At 51.3% G+C, this 25,818-nt stretch overlaps 12 protein-coding genes across 12 annotated transcripts; 6 read left to right on the forward strand and 6 right to left on the reverse strand.

Annotated features, from left to right (window-relative positions):
- Positions 1-44: 44 nt before the first annotated feature.
- On the forward strand, positions 45-1,503 carry N7506_004779 (uncharacterized protein; the record flags this gene model as incomplete). The annotated part of the gene is made up of 2 exons (XM_056954073.1): positions 45-929; positions 997-1,503. 2 exons carry the CDS (start codon positions 45-47, stop codon positions 1,501-1,503), a joined length of 1,392 nt encoding a protein of 463 aa, XP_056812962.1.
- A 1,111-nt stretch (positions 1,504-2,614) lies between these two features.
- N7506_004780 (pantothenate kinase) lies at positions 2,615-4,189 on the reverse strand (the record flags this gene model as incomplete). Its single annotated transcript, XM_056954074.1, has 4 exons — positions 2,615-2,942; positions 2,995-3,505; positions 3,561-3,879; positions 3,971-4,189. 4 exons carry the CDS (start codon positions 4,187-4,189, stop codon positions 2,615-2,617), a joined length of 1,377 nt encoding a protein of 458 aa, XP_056812963.1.
- Positions 4,190-5,588: 1,399 nt separating this feature from the next.
- Positions 5,589-8,095, forward strand: N7506_004781 (uncharacterized protein; the record flags this gene model as incomplete). The annotated part of the gene is made up of 7 exons (XM_056954075.1): positions 5,589-5,932; positions 5,994-6,051; positions 6,103-6,225; positions 6,745-6,805; positions 6,865-7,016; positions 7,088-7,268; positions 7,566-8,095. 7 exons carry the CDS (start codon positions 5,589-5,591, stop codon positions 8,093-8,095), a joined length of 1,449 nt encoding a protein of 482 aa, XP_056812964.1.
- A 469-nt stretch (positions 8,096-8,564) lies between these two features.
- On the forward strand, positions 8,565-10,144 carry N7506_004782 (polysaccharide deacetylase family protein; the record flags this gene model as incomplete). The annotated part of the gene is made up of 3 exons (XM_056954076.1): positions 8,565-9,625; positions 9,687-9,772; positions 9,825-10,144. The coding sequence occupies 3 exons, from the start codon at positions 8,565-8,567 to the stop codon at positions 10,142-10,144; spliced, it is 1,467 nt and encodes a 488-aa protein (XP_056812965.1).
- Positions 10,145-10,705: 561 nt separating this feature from the next.
- N7506_004783 (glycosyltransferase family 31 protein) lies at positions 10,706-12,109 on the reverse strand (the record flags this gene model as incomplete). Its single annotated transcript, XM_056954077.1, has 1 exon — positions 10,706-12,109. One exon carries the CDS (start codon positions 12,107-12,109, stop codon positions 10,706-10,708), a length of 1,404 nt encoding a protein of 467 aa, XP_056812966.1.
- Positions 12,110-12,606: 497 nt separating this feature from the next.
- N7506_004784 (phosphopantothenate--cysteine ligase CAB2) lies at positions 12,607-13,809 on the reverse strand (the record flags this gene model as incomplete). Its single annotated transcript, XM_056954078.1, has 1 exon — positions 12,607-13,809. One exon carries the CDS (start codon positions 13,807-13,809, stop codon positions 12,607-12,609), a length of 1,203 nt encoding a protein of 400 aa, XP_056812967.1.
- Positions 13,810-14,368: 559 nt separating this feature from the next.
- On the reverse strand, positions 14,369-15,963 carry N7506_004785 (uncharacterized protein; the record flags this gene model as incomplete). Its single annotated transcript, XM_056954079.1, has 6 exons — positions 14,369-15,234; positions 15,311-15,364; positions 15,419-15,615; positions 15,675-15,684; positions 15,753-15,825; positions 15,874-15,963. The coding sequence occupies 6 exons, from the start codon at positions 15,961-15,963 to the stop codon at positions 14,369-14,371; spliced, it is 1,290 nt and encodes a 429-aa protein (XP_056812968.1).
- A 919-nt stretch (positions 15,964-16,882) lies between these two features.
- Positions 16,883-17,767, forward strand: N7506_004786 (putative esterase/lipase; the record flags this gene model as incomplete). The annotated part of the gene is made up of 1 exon (XM_056954080.1): positions 16,883-17,767. The coding sequence occupies one exon, from the start codon at positions 16,883-16,885 to the stop codon at positions 17,765-17,767; it is 885 nt and encodes a 294-aa protein (XP_056812969.1).
- Positions 17,768-18,406: 639 nt separating this feature from the next.
- On the forward strand, positions 18,407-20,081 carry N7506_004787 (uncharacterized protein; the record flags this gene model as incomplete). Its single annotated transcript, XM_056954081.1, has 2 exons — positions 18,407-19,345; positions 19,404-20,081. The coding sequence occupies 2 exons, from the start codon at positions 18,407-18,409 to the stop codon at positions 20,079-20,081; spliced, it is 1,617 nt and encodes a 538-aa protein (XP_056812970.1).
- Positions 20,082-20,474: 393 nt separating this feature from the next.
- Positions 20,475-21,448, reverse strand: N7506_004788 (uncharacterized protein; the record flags this gene model as incomplete). Its single annotated transcript, XM_056954082.1, has 2 exons — positions 20,475-21,322; positions 21,379-21,448. The coding sequence occupies 2 exons, from the start codon at positions 21,446-21,448 to the stop codon at positions 20,475-20,477; spliced, it is 918 nt and encodes a 305-aa protein (XP_056812971.1).
- A 746-nt stretch (positions 21,449-22,194) lies between these two features.
- On the forward strand, positions 22,195-23,986 carry N7506_004789 (SD08430p; the record flags this gene model as incomplete). Its single annotated transcript, XM_056954083.1, has 2 exons — positions 22,195-23,588; positions 23,641-23,986. 2 exons carry the CDS (start codon positions 22,195-22,197, stop codon positions 23,984-23,986), a joined length of 1,740 nt encoding a protein of 579 aa, XP_056812972.1.
- Positions 23,987-24,405: 419 nt separating this feature from the next.
- On the reverse strand, positions 24,406-25,817 carry N7506_004790 (uncharacterized protein; the record flags this gene model as incomplete). The annotated part of the gene is made up of 4 exons (XM_056954084.1): positions 24,406-24,978; positions 25,038-25,379; positions 25,439-25,623; positions 25,682-25,817. 4 exons carry the CDS (start codon positions 25,815-25,817, stop codon positions 24,406-24,408), a joined length of 1,236 nt encoding a protein of 411 aa, XP_056812973.1.
- Position 25,818: the final 1 nt, after the last annotated feature.

The raw sequence follows: 25,818 nt of genomic DNA on the forward strand, positions 1-25,818 counted from the left end.
AGGGGCCTTCCCACATTCAACGTCTTCATCGTACCAGTGGCACCATGGAGGAAAATGACGTGAACCAGGTAGCCTCCGGGCTTGAGCATCTGCAGGCATCTTCGCCAGTCTGTAACTTTGCGATACCAATTAACCCTCCAGGCGAGCACATCATTGAGTCACTGAGATCCGAAGTCGAGTCCACCAACACCGCGGTTCGCTCAACCTCTGAGCTGGGTAACACCATTTCCGACAGCCCATGGGCGATGCAGTTGGACTCGACTCAGCCCGAGTATCCGTTGCTGCCCAGTGATGCTTATTCAACTGAGACTGAGCCTCTCAATCTGAGCTACCAGAAATCGCCCAGCGGAGTCAACATTATCGAGCAACGCAACAAACGGGTTGGTAACAAGAAGCGTCGTGTTGAATCCAGTGCATCTGCACCCAAGGAGACCCCAATTGATCATCCTGCAACTCAGGAAACTACCCAGAAGAAATCGGAGAACGGTCCAACCTTCCGTCTGAGTTACGATTTCATCAAGGGATCGGGCGATGAGAAAGACAAACAATTCCCGGTTCTCATCCATGGAATCCTCGAGCGCTGGCACAGCCTGTTCCCAGAGGAGGATGTTGCACACCCTTGTGCCGTTGGAAATCCATCACTCAACAATTGCAAAATCTTCGACAAGGATGCGGAAGAGTACAAGCTTTTGCTCTGGCGTGTCAACAAGTTGTGCGCTGGCAAGCAGCGACACTACCATATCCTCGTGCTGGAATCGGAAAAGGGTGATGAGGAAATGGTGGTGAAACTCAAGACGCGCCCCACGTGGAAGTTCAGCAAACAATGCAAGAAATTGAAAGGGTACTACCTCCTCGCGTGGAAGGAAGCCACCACTTCCTTTGAAACCACCTCGAGCATTTTGTGCCTCTGGCGAACCGACACCTCCACCGTCATTTTTGACAAGCGCTTCTTTGATTTCGGAAATAAATCCAGCGAACCAATCATGTCTGAGGCAGGCAGAAGGTCTCTTGACCTTTATCGCGACAATTTCCCCCCCCGGTGATAATACCGTATTCAACTACGGGGTTATGGACGACCATGTCCCCGCTACAAGCAATGCCAGAACTTACGAGGCCATGATAGCAGTCGTTCGAAATCCCGGTAAGGTGATCTTCGATGAAGCCCTAATCAGAGAAATTGTGCTCGGATACAGAGACCAAGCTAACCCAACTCCAGTTGCTACGGACTCTCGCGAGATCGGAAGGCGCCGTCTCGCAGTCCGCTTCAAGCTTGTCCTGCACGGCGGCGAAGCATTCCGCTATTTCGATACAGATAATGCGGCGGTCTTCTTCCAGAAGATCGAAGAATCCTACAACCCCGTTCCTGCCGGAGTGCACTGCACCTACCCCGGAGTGGAAGGCGTCCGTTTCGTCGGGACCCAGTGTCACGACGAATTCGACCTTTGCTGGAGGCCGTCTCCCGTGCGGGCCCCAGCGTTGGCGAGGAGAAGGTGGTCACTGTAAAGGACCCCAACGATGCCAACTAATCGTTGCCCCGATACCCTTTGTGCGCCAATGACGTGAATTGAGTCTGCGGACGACTCGTGAGTACTGCAGCCAAACAAAAGTGCGATCCAAACTGATCCTCCCTCCAGTTCCACCGAGGCCAAGGTATTCGCTGGCCAGATGATCGTTCTCGGGCTTGTGATCAAGCAAATTGTCGCCGCTGGTTGAATCTGTAATTCCGTCTACGTTTGTGGGCGCAAGTTCGGCCGCCGCGAATTCTACTGAGAACTCGAGATTAATAGGAAATCATTGAAATATTGAAATACTTTGTAGAGTTGGTAGGGTAGATCAGTAGTCCATTCTTGTAGTCTAAGGCGTATTTAAGCGTTCTAAGCTCTGCGTCTATGCTCGAAGGATGGATTTGTGTATGCGTCGATCCAAAGCTTCCAAGGTCTGCTCGGTTCATTCAAGTCCTTGCTGGAGATATTCACCAGGCCCGTGCCAACCGTCCCACAAGAACTTTCCGCGACACAGTCTCTCCAGTGTCGACACAAGATGCGAGTCCTCTTTGAGAGCCCAATGCACGGTCGAATGTTTCCTGTTGAGTGTTCAGTCCGATGAAATTGCAGTCTGGCAAAGGATAGGCGTTGAGACTCCAACGCCAGGCTCAACGCCATGCATACATCAACCCTCGCGCATAGCGAATAGCTCAAGCGTTCAGCCATGACATGAGGGTTGATCGGCAGTTGAGTCCCCGAGTGATGCTTCGGCAGCTCGTCACATCCAATGCGACATAAACCAATGACGATTCTGCGGCAATCCACTGGTTGGTAGATTGCAAAACAAGCCTTCTTTTCTAGCACGTTTTTCAAGTGATGATTTTGAAAGAAATTTATTATTCAAGACCGAAATGTTCCCACATCGCCACAGGTAAATAGACGTACAGCCAATGGGGAAATGCCCGACGGGTTAGCCACATTTGTAAATCACAACAAGCCGATCTCAAAGACCAAGCTGAGATCGGCAGTGAGATACATGATGACAAATTAAACAGTTCAAAGTTGCTTTCAAGGGGTATCAAGACTCGCTGTAGAGAAATGGTGGAGTCACAATGGGCTGACCAGTCGGATCATAAATCACTGGACGACCTGCTGTGAGAATTGAGCGCATTGTTATTTTTAACGAGGTTGCGGACCGCCTGCGGAGCAACCACGTCGTCGACACTGTTTCTGCGACCCCAGTTCTGCGGCTGGCGTTGGATGAAAGCCCCAACGGCGCCGAGATAGCCCTCGTGGCGCAGGAAGTAGGCTTGTTTTTCGCCCTTCGACCAGAAGCGGATGGCATATGAGAGTGTGTTCATGGTCTGTCGGTGACCTCGGATGAATGAGCCTCCGAAGTAGATGTGTTTCACGCTGTGCTTTTCCGACTGCAGATATGCGATCTGACCAATATTATTACTGTAGAGAGTCAGTTCGGATTTGATCAGCGACGAAAGACAGTCCAACGTACCTGATAGCGTAAAGCAAACTCCGACTCATATCTTCCGGATTGGGCTTGGGTCCATGGCTGGGCTCATTCGGGTCGCCGTGGATCAATCCTTCGCCGTCTTCGGCCCCTTGCTCGGCATCGTTCTTCAAGCGAAGCACCTTGCCGAAGGTACTAGCAATGGCTGTGCTCTTCAACCCGATTTTGCTGTAATCCATGCCATATATATCTCCGACGAGCATGTCCACTGCGCTGTTGTCTCCGCGGTCGGCCATGGCCAGCATGTCGTCGAAGGTTCGCGAGCCGGTCAACAAGGACATGATACCCCAGAACGTTCCTCCACCGAGATGTGTTCCTCCTACACGTTCGAATTGTTTCGGGCCGGATACTTTGATCATGGAGACACCAGAGCCAATGTTGACTAGGAGGTATGGGTACACGTCGGGCCGGGCCTCGGCATATTGCATCGGCTCAGCGTCGGCATCGCTATAGGTGAACACTTCGTTTGGAATCTCGGTGATGAAGAAGTCGAGACCTGTGTAAAGTACTGTCAGTGTCGATTCCAGTGGCAGGGCATGGCAGTCACCTACCAATGATCAAGCATTCCATCTCCTCTTCGCGTAGAATGTTAACACCGAGCTCATCCTTCAGCCTGTCGTAGTATTTATAGGCACCACCGCCGGTCGCAACGACACATAGCTCATCCCGCTTGGAACTGTTGCGCTTTTCATGCTCCTCCTTGAGCTGTCTGATGAAATTGATGCACAGGTCGATCCGATGGGTCTCGAAGTTGAGGAAATTGAGTCGGCCGCCATTATCCTCCGAGTTCAGCTCTCGCGTAAAATATACAAGCTTCGCCAGTGTTCCGCCAATCTGTACCACCCCGTCCGTCAGCCTTGGTCTCTCTCTCTTCGTGGTGTGGTTGCATTGTCTTCACCCCTGGATTGCGGGGGAGCCGGTCGCAGTGCGGGGCACACGACAATTTTCGCGATCAACTCACATCGACAGCCACATGGCTCACCACGCCGGTGTGGTGCGGAAGTCGGATATCCTTATTCTCATAGTGTACACCCTCTGCTTCGACGGGACTCCGGGATCGTGGCTCGTCGTCGACAATGAAAGCGCCCTTGACGTTGATCTTGACAGCGCCGGGGTTGGTGATAGCTTCCTCCAGGCGATTGGGGCGCTTGCGAGACGAATCGATGCGTTCGGGAGCCATTGTGATGATGATGAGAGGAGAGATCGGGGTTGAGTGTTGAGGTACCCGTTCCCACGCTTACTGCGTATATCTCCTTCTACCCGGGATGGTTCCACTCCGAGCCGAGGACATCAACGTCCCGAGGCTTCGATTCGGCGATTGGAGTGTACAAGTATTGAGCTTCTGTAGTGTTTGATCCAGTTCGGCTGTAACATTGTGAAAGAAATCCTTTTTGTGCCGATGCCCAGCTGTACACCTTTCTCAGGGTCGTTCTGAAATCTTGGCATTCCTCCGTTTTCATGCTGTGTTTCCCACTGCTGCATAGCATTTGATTCTTGTGTACACGACTCTGTACAACCTGAATAACAGGACATAAAGACGATATAACGTATCTCAGTGTAACCGACCCTTTGAAATGATTTGGTCTCAACCTTGGAACATTAGAAAATATTAAAGGTGGTAGGGGATATATATCTGACAGGCAATAAGGGCTGCCTCTCCGCCGTTGCCTTCTTGGCATTAGATATAAAAGGTGAACCATGAAATGAGAGCTACCTATAGCTCTGGAGTAGGAGCTGACGCTGATAAAATATCTGAAGCCACAGCTCAACCTTTGAGGACTAAGACGGTAGTATCTCAGGGTAATTGACAATCTAAAGCTTTAACTATCGTTCCAAGCTCTGGAGGTTCTGCTAATATCCATTGAGCTGACCAGGTGCCCTTTGAACTGTCTTTTGCCTAGTTAGTGATTTTATTAAAACCTTGAGACTGCCCAGGTGCATTTTACCTATCATCGCCTAACTATCCAGTCAGGCACCGCATAACGGTACATGTCGTCCTCCGGGGCTTTCATCAACCCTGGCTGCAACCCGGGAACAATGATCCACTGATAATAGCTTTCACAACATATTGCCAGGCCAGATTCTAGACAAGCAGTTCCACTGGAGTTCCAAGGTTGGAGAATGTGAACATCAGCCTTCAAACATGCAATTAGGGCGAGCAAGGTCACTTGTTTGTCAACCATGGAGCTTTTACTGTTTTATATAATCTCTTCTGTGTCAATAGTATATTTAGTCTCTATCATATAGGTGAGATTCATTGACCAAAATGCCTACAGTCTGGATTGGGGATTCTCTACCAAAAAGTAGAGGTATATGGCACATCGAGTTATATACAATTGTGTACGAGTGAGCAGGTACCGAAACCTCACCACCCGCACCTGCCGAAACAGGTCTCATTTACGGGGTCGTTCCTTCCACTTCGGTCTTCACGGGTGTTTGTCGCCCCCGCGCGCCTTTTGTTTACGGAGCCGCCCTCTTCTTCTCTTCTTCTCTTCTTCTCTCCTCTCCCCGTCTTACTTTCGCTTCGTTTTGAACCGTGTTTGGCCAACTATTTTTTCAAGTTTCTTGATCCAATTGCAATGGATGACCCTGAAGGACCAGCAGCCACCTCGGCAGCTGATGCTGCCTCGGTTGCTGGCTCAATTCAGCGTCCTGTCCAGGAAGATGTCGCTGCTGGTGTCCTTTCGGGCATCGGGCCTAACGCTGATACCGCCGCCCAGGTGGCTCGTGAGAAGGGATGGACGGAGCCAGTTCCATTTGAATATGCTCAGTTGTCGGGCAAGGATCATACTGACTGGGCTGGAGTAGCCGCACGCTATGAATGGAACGACGAATTCGGTGAAGTTGGCCCTCCTAACGTTGAGCTAGAGGATCAGCTTTTCCGCGGTAGTTTCATCACTCGTGCTGGCGATAAGCTCGAGAAGTGAGTATAAACACTGAGTAGATGATAGCGTCTTTTGAAGCTGACATCTCTCCTTGCGCAGTCTGAACAGCTACAAGGTCCATGTTGAGTCCTCGGACGAGGTCAAGCCTGTGACTGAGGTGGGTGCAACTTCATAACAAATGATTTGACTGAATCTAACAATAGGACAGTGGGAGAATCTCGGCCTCCACCCGGTGATGGTCCAGAACATTGGGCTGTGCCGCTTTGATCGCCCCACGGCCATTCAGTCCTATGCTATTCCTGCCGTGCTGGCGAACCAGGACCTCATCGCTGTTGCGCAAACTGGTAAGACTCAAATGGTGGAACGACTGTCCATGTCAGTTACTGATCAGTACAGGTTCGGGAAAGACGGGAGCTTTTCTGATTCCAATTCTGTCCAAGCTCATGGGAAAGGCGAAGAAGCTTGCGGCACCTCGTCCCAATACCGTCCAGGGATTTGATGCCGCTCGCGACTCTGTGCGCGCGGAGCCTTTGGTTTTGATTGTCTGTCCCACTCGTGAGCTGGCAACTCAAATCTTTGACGAGGCTCGTCGCCTTTGCTATCGATCCATGCTTCGCCCCTGTGTTGCTTATGGTGGTGCCCCTGCTCGACTTCAGCGAGAAGAACTTCAGAAAGGTTGTGATATTCTGATTGCCACTCCTGGTCGTCTTCTCGACTTCATGGAGCAGACTCATGTCCTTTCTCTTCGCCGTGTTCGGTAAGTTGTATCGCGAATCACGTCAAATCACTACTGGCTTGAGTCTCGAACGCTGACGGCTTACTATCACACAGCTACACTGTCATTGATGAGGCAGATGAGATGCTGGACTCGGGCTGGGAAGATGAGTTCAAGCGCATTATGTCTGGTGGGGGTAAGTAGATCCCAAAGATCCTCTGGTCACATCTGCGTTCGTGTGCTTACTTTTCCAAGATCTGAACGAGGATGGTGACCATCGCTACTTGATGTTTTCGGCCACTTTCAACAAGGAGTTCCGCAAGCTTGCCAAGGACTATCTTGCGGACGACCATGTACGCCTTCGCGTTGGCCGAGCTGGCAGTTCTCACCGTAACGTTGTGCAAGACGTATGTTGATCATTCAAAGCCTCCCACCTTTGGTTTCGCGATCAATGCTAACAGTGAAATCAAAATGACAGATTGTCTGGGTTGATCAGCACCAGAAGATGAAGGCACTTTACGATCTTCTGATCAGTATGCCTCCTGTGCGCACCTTGGTCTTTGTGAACAGCAAGGAGCAAGTTGACTTCGTCGATGATTATCTTTACAACTCGTCAATGCCTACGACCTCTATCCACAGTGGCCGGACTCAACTCGAGCGTGAAGATGCCATGTGAGTGCTACGTGATGTATCAAGGGCCCGTGTTTAACTTACCGATCTATCAACAGGCGTTCTTTCCGGACTGGCAAGTGTCCAGTCATGGTTGCCACTGGCGTGACTGCTCGAGGTTTGGATGTTGTTAACATCTTACACGTTGTTAACTACGACCTTCCCAGTGGTATGCATGGAGGTATCACCGAGTACATCCACCGAATTGGTAAGTTGTTGCTCCTTTATGACCCAAGCGTATTATACAATATATATCCAGTTCTAAAATCACTCCCTGTAACCGACAGGTCGTACCGCTCGCATCGGAAACGAGGGAATCGCTACATCCTTCTACAATGAGCGCAACGAGGAGATCGCCGAGGAACTAGTCAAGATTCTCGTGGAATGCAAGCAAACTATTCCCGACTTCTTGGAGCAATACCGTCCAGCCAACGACGAATTGAACTTCGACGACAACTCAGAGGACGATTTCTTTGAGGCTGCTTCCGAGGCTGACTCTGACGGTTTCTCTGAAGCTGCGTCTGACGGCGAAAACCAGGCCGAGACCCAGTCTGTCAAGCCAGAGGAGCAGGAGAACCAGGACGACCATGAGTTTGGAACTGATGATCCGTTCGTTGATTCTGCTGCGAAGCCGATCCCCGAGCCGAAGGAGTCCAAGAAGTCCAAGAAGTCGAAGAGCCCGGCGAAGAAAATGGGCAACTTGGACTCTGCGATCGAGGGCTCACTATCTCAGTCTTTCTGGAAGACTGACATAAAGGACAATGCCGACGATGGTTGGGGTTCTGCCCCTTCTAAGAGAGATGACATGGCGTGGTAGATCTGCCCTCAGGTAAACACTGCCTTGTCACTCGTGCCGACATGCGAATCACGATATGACGAATGAGCTTTATGGGAAATGATTGCGGTTTTCCTTTTTTTTAAAAAAAAAAAAAGTTTATGACATGCTCTGCGCTACGGCTCGGAGTCAGGATGGAATTATGGTTCGGATTTCGGACACTGGATTTCTTATGCGTTCTTCTTCATTTACAGGGGATGTGAAGCAAAGCAAACTGGTAGGGAGATTTACCGTTCACACTATTCCATATTAATAAAACCTGCTATCTCTTCAAAATCTCTTCATGGCGCAGACGTAGCCAAATCAGTAGATTCCCAGATGAGATGTGCTCCTGCCTTATCATGGATCGCACTTGGTTCATGCGGAGTCATACATGGCACATACCTAGGTATGACTTCAATCTTCCCAGCTGGCCAACACTCATACACTCCTTCCCATGAGACTTCTCAACATGTATAGGCTATCGATAATCTGCTTTTTTGTCACTCTTTCGTTAGTCTCTTTCTCTGCAGCACTCCGCGACACCAAACACGACCACTGGAACGAGCTGCGAGATCTTAACTTGGATTCCACCGAGAACCAGAACTCCAGATTTCCAATAGTCATCGACACTTTCCAAAACCCCACACACAATGACCTTGGATACTGGCATGGCTCAGGCGAGAACCTCACAGTGCAACATGGCCAAGGCTTCATTCGCTTGATCCCAACCGACCCCGACCAGAACTTCCACACACAGTTCAATACAAACCAGTGCTACAGTCTGGTGCCATGGTTCAATGAGTTCCTGCATGTCGTGTTCGAAGGAACAGACCAATTCAGCGTCTCTCTGAACCAACACAACGACGAATGCAATCCACACCGCAGCCCCTTCCCCAGCGTCGCAGACTCCGTCCAAGCAGAGCGATACGTCATGCATCCCAGCTCCGAGGCATCAGGTGGAGAAGGTGACCATGACTGGGAGGATGATGAAGATTGGGACGAGGACGATGACCTCGACTCCGATCACTTGAACGAGGGACATCGCAAGCATGGTCCCCGCAAATCCAGCCACCCGTACAAGTACCATAACGGAACTGCCATCATTCCACAAGGGCGTCGTGAGCTCTATATCCCACTCACTCATTTCGAGATTGATTTCAATCGCGTGGTCTCCTTCTCCTTCCATGGTTTCTATACCCAAGAGCCCATGACGCTTCATCGAGTGGAGATTGTGCCAAGTGTTCCAGCGCCGTCTCAGGAGAATGGTCACTTCCGATTACCTGGGAAGCTCCCTAGTGGAAGACTTGTTCTTCGGTGCTCGCGTCCGAACTCGTTCGCATTTGGGATTGACGATGGCCAGCCGCAGTTTTCGCAACAAGTCATGCGTATTCTGGACGAGGAAGGCGTGCGGGTCACGTTCTTTGTTGTTGGTGCTGGGCTGAGGGAGCGGTCGACTAATTTCACGGCATTCTATAAGGAGATGCTCCAGAAGGGTCACCAAGTTGCGCTGCATTCAAATACCCATCCTAAGTGAGTCTGCTTCCCAGCTTGCATTGCGTTTCTGGGTTGATAGTGGTTGACGCTCACGTAGGATGGAAGCTCTTCGAACAATTCGCGAGATTGATGAAGAGATCATACAATCCGTGAAGGTCTTCAGAGATCAATTAGGAATTGAGTGTAGGTGCACTGCGAAAAAGCTTAGGATACTCAACTAACCCGTGATTTGCAGCCTCGTATTTCCGCCCTCCATTCGGGACTGTAGCTGCTCGTCTGCGCCAGCAACTGGCACGACATATTCCAAATCCATATATTGTCAACTGGAGCGTGGACGTCGAAGATTGGTTGTGGGCCAACACTTCTACGCCAGAGAAGCAGCTCGATGCTTTCTACCGTGGGGTCGAGAAAGGTGGCAATCTGGCTGTCATGCATTACCTGAACCCGACCACCATTCAATACCTACCGAAGTTCATTAAGTATATCAAGTCGGCAGGATACCAGATCATGCGCATTGATCAGTGTTTGGAGGATGTGTCTGCTCCCCCGTTGTGAGTTGATTCCAAGGTTGTGACCATGGACTTTGTACAGATCCTCGCCAGCACCCTCCTATGTATATTATTAGTGTATAGTCTCCTACCTAGGTAGACGCCGTTCATGAATAGCAACACAACTCGAAGGTCCTTTGGGTTCTTTCTTATCTTCGGCCAGACAGCGTAGCTACTGGAAACAGTATAGATAGTTCGAAGCGATTGGGACACGAGCACAGAAGCATAACAATGCCTCCCAAGGTTGCCCCTGAGTGTCCAGTGTATTGAATTTTCCAAGCGAATATATAAATAAGTAACACAACACCAACGCCAAAATCTACCCAAAAACATCAGCAAGAGAACCAAACAGGAAGTGGTAATACATAGTCGGAGAGAAGACCACTTCTCAATCCGGACCAAAACCCCAAACAGGCCACCTTTATACCAAGCCCATTCCAACCAAGGCAATTTGTAGCCTTCCAACTCGCCCCATGCAACCAAAAAGCAAAGAAAGCCCAGGCAAAACATATAGCCAACAACAAGTGATCATGGAAACGTGTTCCAACGTTCCAAAGCACACAGAAATTTAGTCCCCGTACTCGGGTTTCCGGCACAGACCTTTCTTCTCCGTAAGATCACGGATCCGACCCGTGATCCAGCCGGAAGTCGCGTCACCGCCGCTGGGAACGGCGTTTCCAAGACGCGGGTTCGAGCTTGTGAAGCAGGCATTGTCGCGGAAGACGAATTGCGCGCATGTCTTATGTGCGTCGCAGATTATACGACAGTCTTCGAAGGAGTGCGCGAAGGGTTGTTCGTCGGCTGCTAGGTTATCCCAGTTTAGACGGGTGGGTTGGGTTGCGATTTCTTGGTAGATGTATTCGCGGAAGAGGTCGCCGTGGAGGAGGACTCGTTTGTTTTTCTGTGGTGGACCGGGGTTAATTATTTGCGTGATATTGGGAGATTGGGAGAGAGGGTTGGTACTCACATCACGCCAGCGCTTTTGTTCAAATTTCCAGAGATTCTGAATATCTATTGGAGAGAGGTGGTGAAGAGCGACGGCAATAAAGCACCACGGATGCCGGTAGAAGTCTACTGTGAACTCGTCCAGCTCACCGATATTAGAGTTCTGCAGGATCGGCCACGTAAAGTGCAGATTAACACCTGCATCCGCGAGGACCTTGCCGAGCACACAGTCACCAGCCCAGTGGCCGTCCGTGTACGCGTTCAGCTCGACTTCGCGGGACGAGTATTCGTCTGAAGCGCGCTGCAGAGCGGGGTTCGAGAGCATGAAGCCCGAGCCACCGTGCGCGAAGACCACATCTGCAATCTGCGTCTCCGTACCCAGATACTGTGGTTTTGTATGGTCGAAGCGCGCCAGCCAATTGAGGATGGTGGGCCATGAGACGTAGGTGTCTGCTTCGATGAAAACGTACCATTTCGCGTTGGGCTTGTGGTGCAGCGCCTCCTGAGCCATCGGGAGGAACTTCCATTTATCCAGTTTCCAGCCTGGGTTGTTTGGTTTTCCGATAGCGGAGTTTGCTTCGTCTGCGAAGTCTTGCTGCTCCAGACCCTTGCGGCCGTATTTGACGATGCGGTTGTAGAATTCGAAGTCTGGGTTCTTCTTCGCGGCACTGTCCATGTCGCGTAGGACATCGTGGATTTTGACGCCTTCGATCTCTTCTTCGAAATCAGAGTAGATGACGTAGTGAGGGATGCAGCGCAGGGTGGTTTGGAAGTGGACTGGGACCTTCTCTCGCGATTCTGTGACTCCGGTCTTCATGACCACGAGAACATCTTCGATGCCGGGTAAGGGCGGACAGAAGGGGGCAGGCTCGCCATTTTCGTCGAGGTCGGGGGTGATGTCGGTGGTTGTGAAATGCGGTCGCCACGGGCGATTGGGGTCGGAGGAGAGGAAGTGGTAGAAGAAGAAGACGGTGAGGGCGGCTGCGACGGCTAGCAGGCGACGACTGAACCGACGACGGGGGACCATGATGGATGAAGGATCAATTGGTCATCTTCTGGACAGACAATTTTACCCCCTCGCCCAAAGGAAGAGCTTCGAGCTGGGGAAGGTTGGCGCTAAACTAGATGATCGACGGGGTTGTGCTGACACAGCGGGACGCGTACTCGTGGGCTTGGAGTGCAGGGCCAATCTTCCCTTCTCCCTCGTTCTCCCTCAGTCGCAGCTTGCCAAGTTGGAATTTGTCTCAAATAATTCCCCCTTGATTGGAATTCTTGTTGGATCCCTTGGGCGTGGCAGATTCCAGCTCTACTCCGTACTCCGTACTCCGTACATACAGTACATCAGTCCCGGATCCACCTGGATCGGGCTGTGCACGCTATCATGACACGTTGATATGCCCTCACCTTGGACAATTATGTATACACAGCTTGATATTGAAGAAGCTATTCAATTTGCACATTAACTCCGCCAATGACATGATTCTTATTTTTTTTTGTCCTTTTCCCCATGTACAGCAGTTGATCTTATTGCGGCTGAGCGTTCTTCTCAACCTTCTTAGTATGCAGCTTCACCAACTCCGGAATGATGATACTTTCAATCTCAACTCCATCCCGGCTAGTTTCTGAGCCCTGCTCGGCCTCAGTTTGATCAACAGGCACAGAGTTCCCCTTCTTAGCCTCAGCCAATCCAACCTGGTCTTCAACTCCAGAAATACTCTTGCTGCGCTTAGACTTTGGAACCCGGATCCAGCGCTCGTGGGGCTCCTCCGGTGTAATGAAGACAACCTCCCATTTGCGCGTGGAAAGCAAGTTACCAATAACCAAGTGGTGCGAGTAGCGCTGGAGCGCCGTTTTCGCCTTGTAGACCAGCAATGAAGGATCCGTCTCCAGCTTGAATGAAACAACCATACTCCCCTCAGGCGCCCAGCCATCCACCAACCGATGTAAGAACTTAGGCACAGGGTCGAGGTTCACGACGAGCTTCTTGCGATTCGAAGGCTCCTCCTCGTTCTCCCCAGTGTAGATATCATTCGCCCCAGCTCCGGCTCCATTTCCTTGCATATGCGCCGGTAGCTCCGAAGACTGAATCTTATGCTCTGCCATCCTGCTGCGCGGAATAAAGAAATCACTAACCGCAGCAGCAAGATAGAAAAGCGCATTAGACCCAATGGGCCTCATAATCTTCGCCATAGACCGCAATTCGAACATGTATTCCGAGACAGTCGTGAAAGGCAGCAGCAGGAGTCGATTGTTCTGCTTCGCGTACCGATACTTGCGCAACACGCTGCGCATCTGGTCCTGATACTCGTCGCGCACCATGATCGATCCATGACCTGAATCGGCGGAGTCCGCAGATGGCGCTGCCTCGTCCATGAAGTCCAGGAAACAGCTCGTTGAGTGGCTGTAATGCCGGGAGTACGGGAGGAGACTGTACTGGCGGTGCAGGAAGATCACGGCGTACCCTTGTTCCAGGAAGTACTCAGCTGATGTCGCGCCGCGGGTTCCGGCGGAGAAGTTGTCGATGAATCGCACGGTTTGCGCTTCTAGTGGTACGGTTGTACCGCCGGATGTGACGAGGACTACGCGGCGATTGGCTTCCACGTGGAGCTGGATGAAGGCGCGGGCTAGTGCTTCATGTTTGGGCAGGGCCTTTGGTGGCGGGTATTCATTGAAATAGACGGATTCTGCGAGCGCCGGCTCCATTTCGCCGACTAGAGGGGTTGTCATGTTTGGTGATCACGGGAGGAGCTTTGTACAGTAGAATCCCGGGAAAATTCCACGGGGGAGAGATATGGGCTTTAAGCTGTCGCAAATGGTCTGGTCTGATAAGATACCGAGGATTGCCGCCCCGCGCCCTATTTGGTGGGGTATCTGAGGTCTTTTGACGGTCGATCGGATCCCAACAGTCGGTCAAAATAGTGAGTCTCAATTGGTTGCAAGATCAATCAGCTTGGACTTATTAATCACGCAGTTCTATCTGGTCTTGAAAATCGAGCTGAAGTATTCTCGGCGAGGAAGCTGTTGAGACCGAACTTCCTGATTCGGCGCTAGCGTTCCCGTTTGACCGAAGTGACAAAGTTGATACTTTTCAGAAGTGGATTGCAAAGATTCTTGCGACTCGCTGGGATTTGGTCTACCGCGAGAGTTTCATACCGCGTCGCTTGTTACGTCACGTGTATGCCACTATGCTACTATGCCACATGCGGGGTGCCGGATACAGACATAAACATCTATGTAAATAGGCACATCGCGCAGAAGCCGTGATAGCGCAGAAAACGCCATCTGATCACTGCAAATAGCGACTGCGGAGTGCCTGGCTAATGGTGCTCATCCGACTCGCCATCCCACCATGTTGCATGTTACTGAGAAGAGCCTCCTCCAGAGCCGACTGGGTGACACTCGCGTCTGGGCTATCGATCAGAATGAAACCATCATAATCGGGGGTTCGGGACATACCATCAAGGTCACTGAAGCTGCTTCCCATACTGGGGGTTCCATCACTGGTTTCGCGGCCGGATGCATTCGATCTGCGTGAGTTTTGGCGAGGCCCAAGTGCTCGCTGGGGACCTGAGATCGGTGCTCTGTTACCTGTCCGTCTGGTTTCACCAGGAGGCAGACCAACAGGGCCAGCGGAGCTCATAGAGCTTGTGGAAGACTCCGATACAGGAACTCGGTGGGTGGCCCGTGGGTCCGGTCCTCGACGGCGCTGGGTAGCTCGCTCCGCATCCAGTCGGAGAGTGGCACTCAATTCTTGACCTGTTCTCTGCTGGTGAGAGTGTTGCGACTCTCGAATAAGTGGCAAAAATGCCGGGGTGTCGTCCTCGTCATCATCCTCGTCGTCTCGAAGACCAGAGCGATGCACAGAGGCTTTGCCAAATCGTTTGAAGCGAGGTCCGCGTCTGGTGTCTTCTTCGTCGGACTCTGATTCTTCCGACATGCTTGAAGACAGGGGCTCATCTTCGAATGCTGGGGAACGAGATGTAGTTGAGGCGGGCACTTGCTCTCGTCGTACGGTTGACTGACGACGGCCAAATGAATCCCAGCGAGATTCACTGTCAGCCGTCGGTATCTCCGTACGCGACGGTGGTCTAGGCCCGCGGGTCTGGTTAGCAGGGGCTGTTGATGCAACGCTGGTGGGCCGAGGTTCGAAAGCTACAACAAGAATTAGAGGCAAGTTCCCTGGAGATGTAGATAATCCTCATTGAAAAGAAGAACAGATCGGCCCTACCTCGTTGGGGGGTGTCTTGCTGTTGAGACACCTGCCGCGATGGCGCCCGAGGACCTACTAGTGGTCAGTCTCTAGATATTAAAGTAATGAGACGATGGAAACACTGACCCGGAATGATCGTTTCTCTCGACGGTTGTCCGCCCAATGCCGTACTCCCGGAAACAGAGCCAGGAACAGGAGAAGGAGAAGTCGACTGTGTCGTACCGACCTTGCGCATCTGAGCGCGAACCTGTGACAGCTGGCGATCATAAAGCCATGCAGCCTGTTGAAGTAGAAACTGTAGAGTGACATCAAAGTGCCCTGCCCTAATAAACCAATCACGTTAGCCCCCGGGTTGACCAGACTCAGCACAAAGGGGAGTTACAGGGCTTTCCCTGTGGCGATGTCAGCGATATCATAAGGATAAACTATATGAGGTCAGGGTTAGATCGAGTCGACGTACAGTCTATATCGCCTTTTGAGGGCCTGGATAGGACATCCCAAAGGGCCTGGTCCTTGGAAGCGTTCCATTCAACCTGGGCGGGTCAGCTTCTTCCAAAGACAGGCTGAGCTGGATAGCTTACGGGTTGCGGATCCTCAAAGTCACCTCTGGGGAATGGCAGGCGTATGAAAACCGTAAATTTGGTATCCACGGGGATGGCTTTCGAGGCCATGATGTAGACTGCGGTGTACGTGAAGATAAGGAAGTTGAAAGCTAGCTGAGTTCTCGACCCGGGGCTTCAATGTATGATTCTTGGATGGCAGCTTCGAGTTATGATTCTAGAGCTCGGGTTAAGGCGTTGGGACTTGATAATGTTATACAGTAGCTTCGATGGCGATGCGAGATGTGAATGAGCGTGACGACAAGTGATGGTCGTTCTCTGATTGGCGGGGAGAGCTATGGTTGACGCCATTATTTCCAGGCAGCAAAAGTACGATTGTCACGAGGTCCCCGGCTCAATTCGGGCCCAGACCTTTCTTTTTCTTTTTTTCTTCTGAATACTCCTTGCGTGTATCCATTCATCATCCTCGCAATTTGCCTTTTTCTCTTTTCAATGTGTACCGAGTAATTTTTGAATGTCTTTTCTGCACAAAAATGGTCCATAAATTTCATGAATTGATCGAATTTCCATTTATTGAACCGATTGAGTGAAAAGCAAGGGGTTCTCATTTCTTCAGCCGCCCTCTCCGAAGTCAACCATCGAGTTCCATGGTTCTTGGTTTTCACATTGCGCTAATCCATAGCCCGATGTGGACAAGCACTTCCAAGTATAAAATTAGGCTGCGTAGTCCGTCTCCACCCACCACGTGTTAACGGCTTGCAAGTACGGAGTAATTCCAAGCTCGATAGACGAGAACAAGTAATTCACAATTTCGATGTCTTAAAATACCATCCTCGAGGGGGTAGAATTGACACCAGCAGTGGGAGCAGATCTACAGCCGAGTGATGCACACTGAGGGGGAATGGGGGAACCATACGGAGGACTATCAAAGCATGTTCGGTTCAGCTAGAACAAGTGGAGATCTGCGCTTAGGGTATCCTTACTTCCAGACCTCGGTCCAGTCCAAGTTCTAGCAACAACCCATACAGCCATGTCGTTTCTCGCTCGCCTAGTTGATCAATGTCTTGCAATCTTTATAAGATTCGTTGTTAGCTTCGGTGCCAACACGTCGTCGGCGCCAGATGAAGTGCGTCACATCAAATCCAGGGACGCTGGCCGAACTATCAAGATCCACCTGTATCGACCTACAGACTCCAGCTCAGATCCATCGCCCGTCCTGCTGAACTTCCACGGCAGTGGATTCATGTTGCCCTTCCACGGCACCGATGATGAATTCTGTCGCAGAATCAGCAGTCAAACGCAGCACACTGTCGTGGACGTCCCCTATCGACTAGCACCAGAGCACCCCTTCCCCGCCGCATTAAACGACGTCGAAGATGCCATTAACTATATTCGATCGCGAACCAAAGAGTTCGACCCCGCCCAAATCTCTCTATCCGGTTTCAGCGCTGGAGGCAACCTCGCGTTGGCCGCAACCTCCAGCCTCTTCCCGCGGGACACTTTCCGCTCCCTATTAGCATTCTATCCCGTGACCGATCTAAGTGCAGAACCGACTTCCAAATTTGCACCAGTTGCCGGTGGTCGGGCAATCCCATTGCCCCTCGCACGCCTCTTCAACCGCTGCTACACTTCGGGGTTTGATAAGCGGGACCCACGCATTTCGCCGCACTTTGCCAAGGCCGATCAGTTCCCACGACGCGTACTCGTGATCACTGCCGATGGTGATTCCCTCGCTCTTGAGGCGGAGGACTTGGCTCAGAGGATCAAGGCGTTGGAAGCTCGGCATGTGGTCAGTGAGCGCATGCAGGGCTGTTCTCATGCGTGGGATAAGCGCACGAGGCCCGGAACCCCGCAATACGAAGCTAAAGAACGGGCCTACCAGTTGGCGGTCAACATGCTGAATGAGACTCGCTAATGTGGCGATCTAAAAGAAAGAAAGATAGATAGAAATAATACCTGTGTGCTCCGTGGTTCCTGGCCTGATCCAGTCTCTGACAACGGCGTGTTCTTGGCCCGGCACGGACCGAGGTAACCACGCCAGCCCTTAGCCCTAGTTTCCTGATTGGGGATTGGGGATTAAAAAGGAAGGACGATCATATACAGTTAGAAGTTAAGCACGTTGCAGGGTTAAAAGCAAACCAAATTGCGCGATGTGGGATTTCCCCGAGAATTTAAGCTATATAAGCTATGTATGCAATATAATCCCCTAAACCTTGAGGATCTACGGAGTACTCTTCACAATGAGATTGTTAGGCGGTTTCACAACTCCAGTTTCAAGAGGGATTGCGTCAGGGCCACCCGTGGGTCGAGTGTGATTTGATCAAAAAAAAAGGAGGTTTCTTTCCAAGTTTATCTTCTTGATTATTTCCTTTTTATTCCTTTTTTATTCTTTAATCCTTTAATTATTGGCTTTGACCTCTCTACCTGTCATTACAGAACTCCCCCTCCCTTAAGCGCATGCCGTCATAGACCGCATCTTTCTCGTCCGCTCGGACAAGTCCACTCTTTTACACACCTTCATGTGCGCCCGCTGGTTAGGCCACAACGACAAACAATGGAGTCTCCCACTGGGCCCATCCTAGATGAGGCCCAATATCGCCAAGAGGTCCTTGGTCTCCCCTCCGCAGAATCCGAACAAGCGCAGGCGCAACAACTAGCCGACGAGGCGCAACAACTAGGACTCAAGATCCCCGAGGTCGACCCAACCGCGCCACTAGTTACTTCCCTCGCCTCGGGAATAGTCGATCTCTCCTCGCCGGTCCTTTCCTCTGGATCCTCCACCGATCGAAATTCACTGGGTGGCTCCGTTACTCCGTCCCACGAGCCGGTCTCACCCTCCGGTCCCGCGCTGGACCAAGTCGTCTCCGGCCTCTCAGATGTCACTCTTGCCTCCCGCCGCTTCAAGCCCGGTAGTACGCGATCGCTCGCTTCGATGTCTACTCGCCCAACCTCGTTTTGCTCCAGTGAGGGGAGGGTGGCTCTTGCGGGGTATGGATATACCAATGAAATGCCGGAGGCTACGTCGAATCGCCACTCAATGCTCAGTATCGCTTCAGCGGATAAGAAAGAGAAGCGTCGGAGCAGCTTCAAATCTGCAATTGGACGAATCCATTTTCGCAGGAAGCGTCCGTCTGCCACTCTTTTGTCTCCGGATGCGCAGGTGAATCCTTGGAACAGCGCCAAAGAAGCAGATCACGTCTTTTTGCAACCGATGTTAGAACCTGCTCAGCCTATTCAGGAACACGCTGGTCCTGACCAGACTACTGCGCCGCCTCTCCCCAAGCTCGAAATTCCAGTATATAGCAAAGAATCTTTGCAAAGGAGCTTGGATGATCCTGAACTTGGTCAGATGAACGAGCGTCATCGGTTGGAAAGAGATCGTTATCTCGCTTTCCAAGATGCTGCATTTGGTATCCTCCGTCGTCGGCACCAGACCGCTGTCTCCGAACGGCAGTCTCACAACGAGCGCCAGGAGGAGGAGAAGCGCGAGAAGGTTCGTCTGGCCAACATATGATTTTACATGTGTACACTACTAACATGGAAACATTTAGAACAGCGAAGTCATAATCAGACTTGAGGAGCGGCAGCTCGCGGTAGAAATCGAACAACAACGCGAATTCGACCGTGCAAAGCTGAACTCTAGCACCCGCATTAAACACATGGAGGGATACTTCCGGAACGCCAGTCCCCCGCCATCACCCGCAGGAGGATCGACAAGAGCCGAGCGATCCTCCGAGTCATTCTCCGAAACCGACTCGACTGCACCAGCCCGTGTATTCACTCGTCAGCACATGGAGCAGCTGGAGCAAGAGTACCACAGTCACGAATCCATGGATCAACTTCACGACGCCCGCATCAAAGTTCTGCGTGACCGGCAAGAACTCAAGATGCAAGAAGCCATGGTGCGCACGGAAAAGGAACTGGATGACATGTGTGACCGACACACGCAGGCTATTGCTACCCTACAAACCGAACACCAGCAAGAAGAGGTAGCGCTCACGGAAGCTCTGGATGGAAAGAAGAAAAATTTACTCCAGCGTTGGTTCCTGGAAGAAGCTGTGTTACGTCGGCACCTTGAAGTCCGGAATGGCCAATCATATGGGCCTTTGCCTCTCATTCCATTCACGAGCTCGTCTGACATGCCTGCTCATGTTATGGAGTCTGCTCCTCTTGAGTCATCGCGTACCTCGGATACAATTCAGCCCAACCATGATTCTGTGCCGCTTTGATTGGAGAGCCCACGATCCCACGACATTTACCCGTTATATTGATTGCTCAACTACCCTCTTTTCTCACTTTTATTATTTAATGCCTTTCTTCCGCAGGTGTGATTTGTTGATACGCACTAAGATGCAGTGCTTGTTCAAATCCTGTGATGACCCTTACCCTTCTTGTAATCCCTTTTGATATTTCCCCTTTGAATCCGTCATCCGTCCCTTTACATACATGCATTGCGGCGGCCTTTTGATCTACTTGTTGCATAGCATTTGGCGGAGATCATCTACATAGACATACGCGAATGACTCGATAGCTTAATTGAAATGACTAGCTGAATATTGTGAAACAGGGTATCTCGCGCGTAACAAAAATCATAAAACCACAGCTCAAAACAAATAAGCTCTTCAAACCCCAACTGAATCACCAGAGCCTCCAACTCTCAATCGATCCAAAACAGTCTCAACCCCCCCTCCAGTCATAGCATCCTCCGTCTTCTTATCCCGCCCCTGATCCCCAATAACAACAGCCCTCTCCACAATCCCACTATTAGACAACTTAAACCTCCCAACCCGTCCATCCTCCCACTCAAGCCTCACATACCGCGCCTCCAATGACGCCGCGGCCAAAGAAACAACACCAGTCTCCCGATCCGGCGAAACATCAAACGGCTGTGCCCGACCCTCCTCATCAACTAACCCCAGCTTCTCCCGCAAAAACTCCACCGCATCAACCCGCATATGCCACCCCATAAGCTCCCTCCGCAACTCGCGCACAAATCCCTGTAAATCCTGCCTGCGCACCGCGCCCTTCCACGGCTTCGCTAGCTCGGCGTCATCGTCCGCAGCTGCGCGCGGCAGGTACGCGCCTTCCAGCTTCGCAATTGAGATAAATGCCGGTACCGTGTGTCTGTGGACTCGGAGTCGCTTCTCGGTCCCGCGATCTGTGCGCAGGAGGATATAGTATGGTTTTGAGAATCGGCCGTTACGTGCGCAGACGTCGATGCGGACGCCTAGTAGGTTTTTGGTTGTGGCGCTGGGGTTGGGGTCTTTGAATGGGAATGCGGTGGCGCCGAAGGCGATGCGGTGGTGGTTGGATGTGTTGTGTTTGTCTGCTGCTTGGGCGAGTGGGGAGAGTGTTGAGAGGTCTGAGATTTGGGTTGGATTGGCTGTTGTTTTGCGAAGGAGCTTTTGGATTGGGTCCGTGGTTAGGAGGCTTGATGTGAGGATGCGTTTGCGTTTTTGGAGATTGCGGACTTTGGGTTGTTAGTTTGAGGGGTTAGGGTTGGACTTGGGGAGTTAGATGACTGACTTTCGGCATGGATGGATGCGATCTCGGTATCCAGTGCCTCTTCCTCCGGGTCTGGTGTTGCGCGTTGCATTTTGGGGGTATGTTGTGATTGTCCGATGTTCGCTGATGCTTCGATGCGTCCGATGCGTTGCTTATCGCGTTTGTTTTGGTGCACGTGACTTAATCAACAGCTGGAAAAGCTTGGCCTCGGGAAATATTGTCTAGCTGCAGGACTTGGGAGTAAGTGCACAGTTCATTTATACTATAGCTGGTGTTTTGGAGAATGTTTGGGCTATAGGTGGCTCGTCTTAAGGAGATTAGGCTCTGGACTTTAGGCTCAAAGAGGACAGTCCCACTTTGTTGTGATGACCTCATGGACCTCCGAGGCACTTGTGATGTGTAACTATAAGACATTCGGCCAAATATAAGAAGTAAACTGTGTAGACAGAATCAAACGTAGCATACCGTGTTGCGGGCGAGATTGGACTCGAGGACCCTTGCGCCCCCGGATTTGCAGCGAATCCACCGGGGAAAAGCCAAGAGGCCAGCTTGCCTCAAACAACGTTTTGTCATCAGGTTCGCAGTTCGGAGATCCCCCACCAGATCGAGGTTTCTTTCATTTATATCCCTCTTCATGCATTCGTCACTCCTTCACTCCCTGCCGACCTATACTTTGGGTATCTAAGCCCCCCTCCAACTACGGTTCCATTCGAAGCCGAACCGCCCTTCCATCCCTGACACCTTTCACTACCATAACCCACCCAATTTCAGTCCTTATTACAATTGGGACGAAGTTGAAGACCGCCGTGATCGTGCATTACTGTTCAGGACTATCCAATGCCACGCAAGAACGCAAGTCTCTCCAAGCGCCGCTCTAAACCCAACCTAAAAGTCGCTACCGGGTCAAACGGGCATGCGAATGGCAAGATGAACAACAATATCGAAATGCGCAGGAGGGACACTCCCTCCGCCGAATCTTCCGCCGAACGAACAGCCCAACTCATGTCTCGTCCCAGCTTCTCTCTCGATAATGAACCCCCCTTCGCTCCGCAAACCCCAGTTCAAACAAATACAACCTTCCAGGACCTGCCGCGCAGTGACCGCCGCAACTTCATCCTACTCGTCCTTCTTTATTTCCTTCAGGGTATTCCCATGGGCCTGGCCACCGGCTCCGTACCCTTCCTCCTGAAACCTTACCTCTCATATGGCCAGATTGGAATCTTTTCACTGGCCTCGTACCCATACTCGCTCAAGTTGTTTTGGAGTCCGATCGTCGATGCAGTTTGGAGCACGAGATTCGGCCGTCGCAAGAGCTGGATCACGCCGGTGCAAGTGGTTGCGGGTGTGGCGATGATCTATTTGGGTGGTCACATTGAAGAAATGATGGTCGAAGCTGGTGCCAACGGTGGTGCCGGTGTCTGGAAATTCACCTACTGGTGGTTCATGTTGGTCCTTTTCTGCGCCACCCAAGATATTGCCGTGGACGGGTGGGCTATCACTTTAATGTCTCCTCCTAATATCTCTTATGCCTCGACTGCCCAAACCGTTGGATTGACCGCAGGCCATTTCCTCTCTTACACCGTGTTCTTGGCTTTCAACTCGAAAGACTTTGCGAACAGATGGTTCCGGGCCATTCCCGGTGATGGCGGGCTCCTGTCCCTCGGTACCTATCTCAGCTTCTGGGGCTGGGCGTATCTGATCGTCACCTGCGGGCTGGCTTTCATGAAGAAGGAAGAGAGCACGAAGGACCGCGACAGCATCATGGATGTATATAAGAGCATGTGGAGTGTTCTGAAGTTGAAGCACATCCAGACAATCATTATCATTCACCTGATTGCCAAGATTGGCTTCCAGGCCAACGATGGAGTCACCAGTCTCAAGCTCCTGGACAAGGGCTTTGGCCAAGACAACATGGCCCTCGTGGTGCTGATTGATTTCCCTTTTGAAATCATGCTGGGTTACTACGCTGGCCAGTGGTCCACCAACTACGGCGCCATGCGCCTGTGGGGCTGGGCCTTCGTGGGACGTCTGGTAGCAGCCGTGCTCGCCCAATTCACTGTCATGATCTACCCCAGTGCCACTGAGGTGCCAATGTGGTACATGCTCACAGTAATTGGTGAGCATGTGCTATCAACTTTTATGAACACAGTCATGTTCGTCGCCATCTCGGCTTTCCACGCTCGCATCGCCGATCCAGCCATTGGCGGAACCTACATGACCCTCCTCGCAACGTAAGTTACCACCATCCACTATAATTCCCTAGGTCCACTAACAATCACGCAGTGTCTGCAACCTCGGCGGAACATTCCCCCGTATCTTCGTCCTCAAGCTTGTCGACTTCTTCACCAGCGCAACCTGTCTCCCGCCAACAGTCGCCCCTCCCGCCGACTCACTCAAAGACACTCTTGTCACGACGGCCTTCTCATGTGCCCTCGAGCCAGAGAAGAACCGCTGCATCAACGGCGGCGGTACCTGTCAGGTTGACCGCGACGGGTACTACATGACTAACATGATCTGTGTGCTCATCGGCACACTCACATTTATAATGTTTATCAAGCCAGCTGCGCGGAAGCTGCAGGCTTTGCCGCTCCGTGCGTGGCGCTTGAATCCTGGTCCGGGACGAGAGTGATATATCATGATTTGAGTGGCCTGATGGCCCGTAATGCTTTTTGTATACTTCTTCGGATATCCCATAGATTGGATAAATGATTAGACTTGTCATTCTTTACCAATAGATTCCTACAATGTGTGATCACGTAGCTCAGCGATTTGGCCGACCAACCGATGAGGTCTCCCTCCAAGTTCCAAGGTTGTAGAAAAGGGCTGCAAGTCTTTGATTGAAGCCTTGGTTGTCTTTCTATTTCGACAATACCAGTCGCGGACCTCCTAGGTACGGGTCAGGCACATACTAAGCTCTCCTCTTGGAACATTTCAGGGCGGAACACAAGCGATGGATAGGTTTCTTACCCAAGTATCACATTGACAGTTGAGAGCGATATCCGCATATGCGCTTGTCTAGCAGCGGGATTCACTGGCAAAATCCAACCCTCAACTCAAAAGACTGGTTCGCCCAGCCGCGATGGCTTTGAACACGGCTTCTATATTTTGCGGGCCAGCCTCCAACACAGCGTCTAAGTGACGATATCTTCTTCGATCAGCAACATTCACTTCTTCACATCTCCCAAAGGGCCCAAAGGCGTAGAATCGCCCTTCCTGCCAAGGATCCTCCCCGGAAATAAACTCAATCCATTTTCGCTGCATTTCTTCCGACACCTTCCACGCCGATTGATCAGGAAAGTTGAAGCCCCGAAACAGATAAAGCAAGTCAACTCCGTGATGCGCTCGGCTGGATGACTGCCATGGATTGGGCTGGTCTATCAAGAAGCCAAAGACAGGACGCCGAGCACGGCGGCTCTGCTCGGCAACAAGGCCTGTGGGCAGGGTGAAACGGACGTCATTCAGGAAGTCAAGAGCGCCTAATTTGCAAGAAATAGCACGACCAGGAACTATACCGTACACTCTTTTGAGTAGCTCGGCTTTTTCGCACGATCCTGCGAGGTCAAATGCGCTGCAGATTGTTGAGGGCTCCAAAGCGTCAATTCCAATCTTCCAGATAGCGGACTGCAGATGAGAAAGTGAGCATTCATTATCCCGATATTTGAGCCGGGTCATCGTGCTACCTCATACTCATTGTCACCAATGGCGATTCTCTCAACATTCCCCCATTTTTGTTGCCAGCCCTCCAGCTTCGGTTCCATCTGGATGTAATATGACATCAACCCCATCTTCGCCTGGGCCTCTAGAAGATGGGAAGCAGGAGCGGTACGCAGATCATAGCCTCCAAGAGACGAAAGGATAATGCTCAATCGTTTTCTCAGAGCAGAAGTGGCCTCGGGTGGCTGGGGAGGTGATAAATACATTGTGCCGGATTGCAGGATACACTGGCGAACTGGGGCACCCATTACCGCGTGCGCATGAGAGTACATGGCGCCGGCACTCTCTCCAGCAATCGTGATGTTTTCCTAGTCAACTTGATTAATACCAAAGAGTAGGAAAATGTAAGAAGTTGGCGCTCTCTCACTGGGTCTCCACCAAATCCAGCAATATGCAGCCTGACATATTCCAGCGCAGCTCTTTGATCTTTGAGAGCCAGGTTTGGATCGCTGGTTTCGTCTCCGAAAGCAAATATATTGAGGCGGTAGTTCACTGTGACGATAATGATTGGTTTATTTAGATAGACGGATCGACTTAAAAGACTAGATGGATCTAAAAGAACACAGGAAATATTAGAATGAAATCGTAGCAAGCACGACGCGGGAGGTACCAACCACATAGTCTCGATGCGCTGTTTCCGAATGACACAGCTTGGAAACCACCTGGAGAAACAACTCATGAGTCGTTGGGCCCACGCGCATGTATAAAATAGGTTGTGTGGGTAAAGGCATGGCATCTAATGACATT

This window comes from Penicillium brevicompactum, assembly GCF_028827555.1.
Source record: "Penicillium brevicompactum strain IBT 35665 chromosome Unknown utg000003l_segment0_segment0, whole genome shotgun sequence".
Lineage (NCBI taxonomy): Eukaryota > Fungi > Ascomycota > Eurotiomycetes > Eurotiales > Aspergillaceae > Penicillium > Penicillium brevicompactum.